This window comes from Pelecanus crispus, chromosome 3 (genome assembly GCF_030463565.1).
Source record: "Pelecanus crispus isolate bPelCri1 chromosome 3, bPelCri1.pri, whole genome shotgun sequence".
NCBI lineage: Eukaryota > Metazoa > Chordata > Aves > Pelecaniformes > Pelecanidae > Pelecanus > Pelecanus crispus.
In genome coordinates, this window is record NC_134645.1 from 58,038,644 (window position 1) to 58,049,908 (window position 11,265).

An 11,265-nucleotide genomic window follows, 5' to 3' on the forward strand; every position below is an offset into this window, starting at 1 on the left:
CCTAATTAAAACTGAACTTAATAATGTTCAGGTACCATATATTCAAAGAAATTCTGTTTTCCTCAGGATTCATTTTGTTTTCTAAAGAACTTTGCATAGAGGTCAGTGCTAAATTGTAAATATGTATTGTTATATTGTGTAGGGAAGTTGAACTCCCAAGCATTAACTCCATTTCATAAGCATGAATTGCTGCTGGGAAGTGGACTTAACGTGTGTAAAGTTGTCAGAGCATTGTGTCATACCCAAGATGCCCCATACTTATCTACTGATAAAAGTTTAGATAGGACTTAAGATTCTGTTACAGATTTGTTTGATGTTCTGAAAATGCTATCATGGATGTCATGCTTGTCCTATCTGATCTAATGTTTTTGTGTTTTGTCTTGAAGCTGTAAGGATGTTTTATGCTTCCATCAGTCTGAAGCAAAGCACTTCCCTGTTACTAACTCATTCTTAGGAATATTCTTATTTTAGACATGTGCACGGCAGAAGTGTCATTTCTGGGTGATGTGCTTGCAAGAGAATATTGCTTTTTATTTCTTACCTGTAGAACTTGCCTGCAAAGTCATGTTACCTATTCTCCTTCTTTTCATTTGTCACATATGAAGTCTCTTGCTAAGAGACAATCCACAATCTATAAAATGCAAGCCTAACATTTAAAACTTCTGTATCATACCAAAAAAACCCAAAACCCCAACACTTACTGTTGTGGTTACTACATCTTTCTTTTTCATTGCTTTCAGCTTCACTTTGCCCCTTTACTACTTTTTTTTTAGTTTCTAGAAATAATAATCTTATGCAGATGGTATCTGCAGCAGAAGCTGCTTAATGTATTGTTGGTACATTTGCAGGTAACATCTTGTGTAAATTACGTTTTTACAAAAACTTCACAGGGGATGTTTTTGAGACAACGGTTTATTTTGGGTTCTCTTTATCAAGACATCAAGTGTTCAGTCACTTCTTACTTGCATTTATTATTAGAGAGAGAGGAATGTTTGGTAGCAAGAGCATTGTTACAGCCTGTGTGTTGCATCTGTTCTTCAGTAGCTTGATGCAGTAAGTACTGCAGTTACATGTGCAGAATCAGAAAACACAAGGTAAGCGAACTTTATTCTAAGAGGACTTCCTCTTAAATGTGCAGTCAGACAAAAAAGGTGGACATAATTCATAAGACTGTTGTTTGAGGCTACTGAATTCTTTTTTCCTTTGAAAGCACACCCCCATGTATTTCCAAGTGTTCTTGAGGAGAGATCTTTTAGACTTGTATTTTTAGTCAAGGAGAAATTCTTCACATGGGAGAAGAGGCAAGATGTTTAATTGTAAACTTTTGGCAGATACTTATCAAAATACTTAATTAGTAATTACTGAATAATGCTTTCAGTGAATCTGTGATTTACATGCTCAGAGTATCATTTAAATGATGCCTTTAAATGCATCTGTGATCCAGATGTTAAATTTCACTTTTGAGGTGCTACCTTGAAAAATCTCATATTTATGTTTTGAGGTTTTGTAGTTGCATTAAATGATACCCTGTTTATGCGGTACTTACACAGATGGTGAAGAGAAAAATAAAGTATTGCAGTTTAACAATGAGCCATTTGATCAATACTAGACATCCTGCTATATCTATTTATTTTTTAATTCTTTTTCTTAAGTTTGCCAAGTTTAAGGCCATTGTTGGATGTATATTACCTGCCACTCACCAATATGCGGATAGCCAGAACATTCTGCTTCACCAATAATGGACAAGCACTCTATCTTGTCTCACCAACTGAAATACAGAGGCTCACCTACAGTCAAGAAACATGTGAAAATCTTCAGGTAATGAATTAAAAAATAATTACTGTTTTCTGACATAGATATACTCTGAGGTTGACAGTTCTAGATTTATGATGCTTACAGTAATTAAGTTTGTCATAAAGCTGAGCACTTCAGCTTTCATGCTTTGATTTTTCTCTCTGTAGAGTCTGATTCAGGATGAATTACTTCCCTGACTCATAAATTCTACTGTTTCATCCATCCTCTTGTATTTGAAACAGTTCCTTACTTGATTTCTTTTTTGATCAGTAGGAAATTTCCTTGTGTTAATGTGCAGTTAACAAAACTCCCTTGTTCCATTGATGCTGGTAGAGGTGCCTGCTGACACAAGTGGGGAATGCTAACTCAGGATACTTGAAGGAAGCCATTATGTTTCAGGGGTATTAACAGCTTGAAAAAATTCTCAGCCATGCTTCAGCTTGGAAGCTGTATAGAATACTGAAATAGCAGAGACACAGGCTGTAAGCTCTATGTTCATACCATGCATGGATATGAGTATTTGTAGATACAGTTTTAACAGAACAAAATCAGGAGCGTTGCCCAAGTAAATTGTTGAGGGGCACATACAGCTTTACTCGAACCCGTTTCTTTGCTACTGAACTTCATGAACTATAAGCTTCCAACTATCCAAACAGGTGGCTTGGACAGATTTCCTGATATGTTTTTATTTTTTATTTCCTAAGTCACCTTGCAAAGGCAGATGCCTATTAAAGCATATTCATTTTGAAATTCAAATCCACAAAATAAATCCTTAAAGTGAAAGAATATTCCATTAATTTGTGTGTGAAATAACGTATGCCTTGTTGTGTCTCCTCTCTGTTGCAAAGGAAATGCTGGGTGAGCTCTTCACTCCCGTAGAAACACCAGAAGCACCAAACAGGGGGTTCTTTAAAGGCCTGTTCGGAGGTGGGGCACAGTCACTTGACAGAGAAGAGCTCTGTAAGTTTTTAGTATTTGTTACTTGTCTGGTATTTCTACCCAAGGAGGCCAGTGATACTTGAGAAATTTATTGCCTGTGTTAATAGAACTTTACATTTGCAAAGAGAAAAGTAAAAAAGGGAACGACAACTACTTTTTCCATAGCTTTTGTGTTATACACCTTACCAACAAGATCAGAAGAGCTTGGTACTGTTTTCTCACAGGCTTCTCTACCTCATTTATTCAGGAGCAGATTATAAAACAAGGAATGGGACAACTGATCTTATTTTTATTCATCTTTAGGAAGTGTATAGTACTGACCGTGATTTTCTTAATGTTGTTAAACTGAAAGGGGCTGGTTCTAAACAACGCTATTTTGGAGAGTGAGAAAAAGAAAACTCCATTCTACTTCAGTTCATTCACTAGATTCTTTTTCCTCATTTGACTTGTGCAGAGATGCCTTAGGAATGAGAGCAAGGATAGAACTGTATGATTGTTCAATTCAGTCCTCTAGTCATAGGACAGTAAAATACAGATTTGGCAGTTTTTATTGCTTTATCATTTTCTCATTGGTTTTTGATCACAGCTTTATTTTTCTTTTTTTACTCTGGTTGCATGCAGCATTTTAAAATATTTAAGGAAAATAACTTGCACTTATTCAGATATTTGCTAGATGAAACACCATATTATGCAAGTTTATTTGTAAGAAGCACTGTTTCCTTTTTAATATGAAATGTAGCTGTTAAAACAGACAAGGCTGCCTGGCAATCGTTTCTTTTTTATTTGTTCTTTTGATCTATCCAGTAAAAATTAAATTAGTCTTTACTACTTGTGCCTCTACATTTTGAACAAATATCAGATATTTAGAGGTCACTTTCTGTGTTAAAAATTCCATTTGTATTTATATATGTGTAATACTTTGAAAGGTTGGTCAAGTATTCTATTAGAGAAATTTGTTTGCGAAAATTATATGTTTAATTAGTATGACTGGGACAGGGAAAAACTTCCTCTTCTTGGCAACAGAAAAGCACTCTTGTAACTTTAGAAGCTATCTGTTTACATTATTTCAAGTTGCCACTGTTTTGCCCTGACTCTTCTGACCTATTTCTAAGGAGATTACAAATTTTTTTATAACTTGGTCTCAGGCTTTGTTTGTGGCTTTTGATAGAAAGACCTGTTTTGGCTCAGATCTTCAAGAGGAAAATAGTATTGAATGGGGGCGAGGGGAAGCCTAATGAACTGTAGCCTGAAAGTGAGTTCAATGACTATTTTAAAGACATTTTCAGATGTCTTCTGAATTGTCTTATTTAACATGAGGGTCACAGCAGAATTTGTAATAAGTGAAATGATTTCTCTTCCTGTAAATTTCCAAGACTGAAAATATTTATAGTGTTAGTTGAAATCTAAATTGTTCTTCCTAGAAGCATAAGATCAAATCAGAAAATCTTGAAATACTGCAACAAAACTCGTTAAATAAGCTAATATTATTTTTCCTAGAGGTGGAAAAAATAAAATATTTAAATCATAATTTAATTGTTTAAAAGTTAAAGATTACTTGGTTTGACTTCAGCATCCAAAAACGTTTTGGCCTCCACTCTAATTTCTGTAGAGTATACAATTCAGCATACGACTGACATATCCATTAAGTGTCTAGACTGAACTAGGTGGCTGATGTCCCATTGTAAGCAAAGGAGATGTAGTCAGTGTGGTCACTGGAGTCAAGAGCTCTTCAGCTGACTATTTGTGGGTGTTTACTTTAGGATGAGCTGGTTTGTTCTTACAGCTGTACTGCGTTTTCATGATTTACATTATTTTTTTTTTTTTACAAGATTTTTACAATAATGAGAGCATAGGCACCCAATCTTCAGGTGTCTGCATCTAAAACTGAACTTCCATCAAAGGAAATTTCTGCTGGTGGAGGCATACTGGCTGGTTACACAAGCAAAGCACTTCCAGAACTGACCACAACTTGTGTTTTCAAAATTCTTCTGCTTAATCTGCTGAACTCCCACCACCTTCCCTGTGAAGCAAGCTATATTGTTAAAAAACGCTTCACCGGCACAATTCCGTTGATGACTGATGCCAGTGCTGTTGAGGGAGTTTTAATTTCACACTCGAGCTGTGAAAAGATTGTAATTTTATAACCTGCCTGGAAACTCTGAAATATGTTTGAAAAATCTCAATTTTCTTAAATAGTAACATCTAGTAACATTGAGTAGTGAGTATTGCTCCTAGTCATGCCTGTGATTAGGTGTTCAGTATCCATGCAAAGTAATGACACCTCTTTATAAACTAGTTACACTGGTATTTATGTAATAATGATAGTAAACCTTACTACTCTGTTTTTGCTGCTTTGCAAAATGCCTCCAGTTGGAGAATCGGCATCTGGGAAGGCATCAAGAAGTCTTGCCCAGCATATTCCAGGGCCTGGGGGTATTGAAGGTGTCAAAGGAGCAGCATCTGGTGTAGTCGGTGAACTAGCACGAGCTCGGTTGGCCCTAGATGAAAGAGGACAGAAACTAGGAGAACTGGAAGAAAAAACTGCAGCTATGCTTTACAGTGCTGATTCTTTCTCTAAACATGCTCATGAGGTGAGTCCGTTGCATGTTAAACTGAGAGCATTAAACTGATTCTCTATCAAATAAATGCAAGTTTTGCAAGTAACTGACTTCTGCAAAGCATGATAGAGGTATCTAAAGGGAATGCAATATCATTGAGAAAGGACACTTCACTTTTATCTATCAATCATTACTCTTAAGTATTAATGTAAGCAGCTTTGTTTTATGGCACATTGGTCTAGAGCATACCCTCTGCCTGAGTGGCATGTAGACTTCCAAAAGTGCGGCTCAGTTCCCATTACTTAAAGAATTTGTCACTGAGTTGCATAAGAAAAGTAATGCTCTGTGTGAGATTCCTGTGGTTCTTAAGAAAGATCCAGTTGTTGTATGCAAACCCCATGAATCCAAGCTATTTTTTTTCCTCAGTAACTACATAGGATGGCTGTTCTCTTCCATGTTCATGCAGATCTCTTCCATCCCCTAAACTCTTGTGCAACCTTCCCATTCTCCCCAAAATATCTTTTTCTATCTGAGGCTAGATCGTCAGCAGTGATGCTACCATCAGAAAATTCATCATGCTAAACCCTCACTGTTCAGCAATGTTGTTGTTGTTGTGATTCTGAGAAGCCTTACTAAAGTCCCTCTTTCTCATGCTGCTTTGTAAGCATATAATTTGTTTGTATCATTGTACTTTTTGTTACATTATAGAAACAGTAATTAGAAATTGTTTTTTTGTTTTTTAGATGATGTTGAAGTACAAAGACAAGAAGTGGTACCAATTCTGATGACGCTCATCAATTACATCTGTTTAATTTTGTCCTGATGAAAAAAATCTTGTTTTTTCATTAATTTTGCCAGGACCACTGAAATTTAAAGGAGTATTCACCATTGGATACTGTTGTTTCCTAGCACAAATCACACACTGTTTTACCTCAGTCCTGGCTTTAACTGAGGAGCTTTATATTTAAAAGAAACACACACAAAAAAACCAAACTTGAGTGTTTCTTAGCTGTTGGTTAGCTTAGAGTTCCAACAGAGAAGGTAACTAGAACATGTGGAAAAGAGAGTAAAGGGAAAACGCAGTGTGAGATGGGCAGGGGCAATGCAGGGTCAATCCTGTGTTAATATTTCATATGCCAAAAGTTTTTGTGCTATTGTAATTGCTGCCAGTGTTATACCCTCCTGTGAGGAGAGGCAATAAATCAGGGGTCCAAGAGCTGGAATAAAGTTGTTTGTCTTGCTGGACGGTTGCTGACTTACACTTACCCTCTCTAGGACTTCACTATATTTACCATTATTGTTGAAGAAGAGTTGAAGTTTGTTACTTCTTTCATCAGAAAAGCTGGAAGCTTGGAAGATTTCATGTTGAAAATTGTATACATAGTAGACCTGTGCATAGTCTTTTCTTGGACCCCTGATCTAGTATTCTTGTATTCACATCATATTCTGTGAAGTGCAAAACAAGAGAATACACAATTTTTGCATTAAAAAAGTCAAGTGAATAATATGACTGGAATGTGTCATGCTGGGAGTTTTCATTTGTGTTATGGCCGTGCAATGTGAAATGTGGTAACATCTTCATTGTGGTAAGAATACTTTAACTTCTGTTCAGTTAAATATTATTTTTTGCCAAAAACAGTTCAGTTTGTACAACATTTAGAATTGGCTGTGGGTTCCATTCATGCTGTGAATTTTTATAAAATGTTTAACAGAATGTATCTTTACAGCCATTAATTACAATAGCTGAGATAGTTTTGCTCAAAACTTAAGTTCTAGATGCCCCGTTAGTCCTTTACTATAAAATCAGATAATCTTGGACTCAGGTTTTCAAACAGTTTTACACTCCGTGGAGGTGCTGATGCATGAATAATGGCAAGCATCTGATATTTAATAATTGTCAGTATGTTGTTTAGCAAATTTCTAAACCCTGCTAGTAGAGCTATTTTACAAGTACCTATCTCAGCCCCACCCAGCACTAAATGCAGTTGGCCTAAAGTTTGGATTTAGTGTCTAAAGCAGTGTTTTCAATGTGGGCAGTGGTAAGCATCCACTAAAACTTCAGGAATTGGTGAAATAATGTTCAGTTTGGGTGAGGTAAATGATATAGCTGAGCTAACTTGTTAATGGCTGCTGCACTAAAGCTTAACAGTGGGAATGACCAGACCTCTCTTTAAAAGAGAGGATTCCTCAAAATAAATATTTACATTTCAAAAATTTATTTAGAATTTTTTCCTCAAAGCAGGAATAGTTACTGGCTGGTTTGTGTTTTATAAAAGGGAGTACTTAGAAGCTGATAGGTCTACATTGTCTGAAATTAATCATTTCAGTTTGCTTCTCCAAACATCACATTCTGTTTGGTTTTTTCCGCACATTTTCCAAATGTTCCCAAAGCAAAACCTTGGTTATATTTGTATTGTGAAGTGATGTTGCAGGTACATAGATAAGGCAACCTTACGAAACGCTTAAATTATGCAAAATATTGAAGTTACTGATGGTTCTTAATTTATTTTACAAGTGAAAGGCAAATATGTTTGGGCTTTGTAGTACAAATTGATAAATCATCTGATTGTATGTATAGTAACATCTAATTACAAAAGACAAGTGAATTCTGTTGCCAGTACAAGGGCATGCCATACCATGTCCACTGTTCAAAGAACTTAACAAATGAGAATGTGACAATTTGAACAAGCAGCATTATGATTTCTTTGGCTCTGTTCCATACCTACTGAGGCAATGTTAACTCCAGTTACTTAACTCGGTTTGCCACACAATTTTTGCCTCTGCATGTTAGTTAATTTCTTTTTTTAGTGTCTAATTAATGCATATTTAACTTAATACCATTTTATTAAAAATCCAGGTAGAAGAAAACCAGATAAACTACTATCCATACCGTTTCCAGAAATAAAACACCCTAGCTGACACTTGTCCCCTTCCTTATCTCACACTGATAAATTGAGATGACTGATTATTATTTGACCTGGTGAAGATGAAATATAGTTTAGAGCAACAGAATCCTGTAAAGCTAGTCTGGTCAGGCTATGGGGGAGAGGATGGCAAAAGTATTCTTCAGCAAATCATGGTATCGGTTCAATGGAAGATGACCCTGGCTTGAAAGGAAAGCGTACTTAACTTTCCCATCAAGAAGCATTTGACAACCACGAGCAAGCAAAAAAAATGAGGCAATGAGAGACCATCTGCCAGTACAAGAAGAGTAGTGGTTTACTTGGTATTATAGAATCTGTCATAGCTGAATCTTTTTTTCTGTTGCGTATGTTCAGAGCATGCTTCTAGATTTGAAAACTAATGAAATGCTCATGAGATGAATACAAAAATGGTTCTTGGTCAATAAAAGGGGCTATGTACAATTTTAGTCTAAAACGTTCCTTTTTCCTTCTCTGTGGAAGGAAGTTGGTCATACACACGTAACTGCATCTTATTCTGCTATTGGTGGTGCACCTTTTGTACAGCAAAGTATACTGAAATCCTTGGGGGGAAGCACCCCATTTTTTTTGCTATCGTTTTAGTTGTGTGAAACTTTTTTAGAGTGTCTGGAAAACTATAAAATACAATTGAGCTATTACTTTTTTATTTTTTTGATGGAAGTGTAAGAAACTGCTGCTACCTATCTGTCTATATGTAGTGTGTCTCATTAGGAACTGTAAAGTGAAGAAGCTTTTCTTCACCTTAGTCCTGCCAAATTATAACTTTTGAATGTTGATATGTGTAAATATGCGTGTATTCCAAATAAGTCTGAAAGTGTTACACCACGGGCATCTCCAGTGATTTGTTCTTCAGCAAACAGTCAGTTATAAAATATAGTAATATATAGCTGTGTTCCTCGTCTGTCTTTATGCAGAGATTTTTGCCTGAGGTGGTACTTGCATGGCAGGTGATGTTGGAAAGCTACATCCAAAGGAGGATTTTTGGAAGCAAGTTCATTTCCTTTTAGATTTCCTTTTCTCTTTTCCTTTTTTTTTTTTTTTTTTTTTTTGCTTAATTAATGGCACTGATCTTACCTGAACTTTTAAACTTGAATTTTTCCTGCACTTTAATTCAATCATGGTATTTTATTCCTTAATTTTGTTTCTCCATTTGTGCAGTTCAGGCTCATTATTTGTATATAAACACACACATTCAATAAAGACTTTAGAACAGATTACTTTCAGGCACATTTGCTAATTATGTGACTATCATTTAGAATGTGTGTTTTCTTAGCAAAATGTGTATATACAAGTATATACAATATAGAATCTAATGAAAGGCACTTATCCTGTGTCGGCGTTCAGTTTATAAATTACTGCAACACTTTCAGATTTGTTACTAGATAATACAATAAAATCTGTTATATTTATACATACTGCTTAAGAATATACTTTTAGTTTTAAATAATTTTTATATGTACACTTCTACCTTTAATTTTAAAAAGACTTATGTTCAATTTTTAAGTCAAAGTACTTAAAGTGTGTATATTATCCATAGAAGAAGTTGTTTTAAGCTTATGAATACATTCATATCTCATATCGAGATGATACATTTACTAAGCAATGAAAACAAATAGCCCATTTTGCTTTGCAGAAAATACTTATTTCACTTATTTTCACCTCCCATTTCGAACATTCTTAAACAATTCCCTAAGTATGGAGAGGGAAGATAGTGCATTCAGAAAACTAATCTAATATGAAAGTCATCTTAATAGCTGCAGTCTGTGGCTGACTGGTTTTCTGTGATTTTACCCTTTTTTTTTTTTTTTTTAGGTGTACACATGAAAGACGTTTTTCAGCTCTATTCCTCGGACTTTTAAAATTCCCCAAAATTGAAGTGAGGTTTGTCCAATAAATATTTACTTTGAGTAATGTATGAATCTTGATTATACATCAGCTCTTTACATGTAAATTGAGGGGATTTTTTGTACACCAAACGTGTTGGAAAACTTACAGCCTGTTGCTGAAGTGCCCTCTTCTTCCTCATCGTGGTTTAACATCCCTGGGTGGGCATTGATAGCAGCTGAAGTTCGGGGGCGGGGGGGAAGGTGTGCAGCGCCCTGCCTCCCTCCGAGTTGCAGGGTAACTTGGTGGTTGAACCTTTTCTTCCTTCTGGCCAATTTCCTGCATAATTTCTGTGAATCTTTTTGGGTGACTGTTGATAGCTTTGCTACTACCACAAAATCTTCAAATACTTTGTAGACAGAAATTAATGATGTTTGAGGGGAGGAAGTAAGTAAAACAGAAAAAAGATGTGTAGTGTAGGCAAATCAGCTAAACCGATTTTATTTCAGTTTTCATTGAAAAGCTAAATTAAGCTGGGCCAATTCCTCCTTCTTATGCATCTTATAAAGATATGCTGGCTGTCACCTACTTTACTACTGTTCCAAGCCAGATGTGTGCTGTGTTTCTGGGTTCTTTTACACTTCATAAAGTTTAGGCTTAAAGATGTGGGTGTTCATTTAAAAAAAAAAAAAAAAAAAAAAAAAAAAAAAAAAGACAGAAACATAGGACAATCAAATTAAAAGTGTCAATCTATTCCTTTTAGTTTTACATGTAAAGCACCTAGAAATGTTTAAGTCATACAGCTGTAGGTTTCTTTGACACTTGTATTTGTTTTTGTTAGTACCTAAGTTACATATTACCAGGCAAATAATAACTAGAAGTTAAACTGTTTCAGTTGAAAACATGTAAGGAGTTGTATGTGGATTACCACTACCATTCAGAAATAGGTGATGCAAGGGAGAGGGGTGGGAACATGTTTTAAATATTCCCTTTTAAAGCAGAATTGTAAATAAGCAGTACTGTGTTATTTTAGACCTGAGCTCTGCTATCTGTAGTGGTTAGAACTAGGAAAACATGCTGCTTTCTAGTTATGCTACTGTTTCATTGTACCAGCACCATGGGGGAAAAATGAAAAAAATTCAGTAAATTTTTCTAACATTGCCCACTTGTGGGTAAGCATGCTTGATGTGTAGCAGTTCTCGTTTATG

The 11,265-nt window shown here is 35.5% G+C and overlaps 1 protein-coding gene across 6 annotated transcripts in view; it reads left to right on the forward strand.

The window, feature by feature from the left end:
- Positions 1–6,801, forward strand: part of STXBP5 (syntaxin binding protein 5) — a 113,759-nt gene extending 106,958 nt beyond the window's left edge. For all 6 annotated transcript variants that reach the window (XM_075707198.1, XM_075707200.1, XM_075707201.1 and 3 more), the window contains 4 exons: positions 1,653–1,818; positions 2,643–2,754; positions 5,104–5,324; positions 6,035–6,801. In XM_075707198.1, the coding sequence (XP_075563313.1) occupies positions 1,653–1,818; positions 2,643–2,754; positions 5,104–5,324; positions 6,035–6,076 (541 nt within the window). In that variant the 3' untranslated portion in view covers positions 6,077–6,801. The remainder of the gene's footprint in view (positions 1–1,652; positions 1,819–2,642; positions 2,755–5,103; positions 5,325–6,034) is intronic.
- Positions 6,802–11,265: the final 4,464 nt, after the last annotated feature.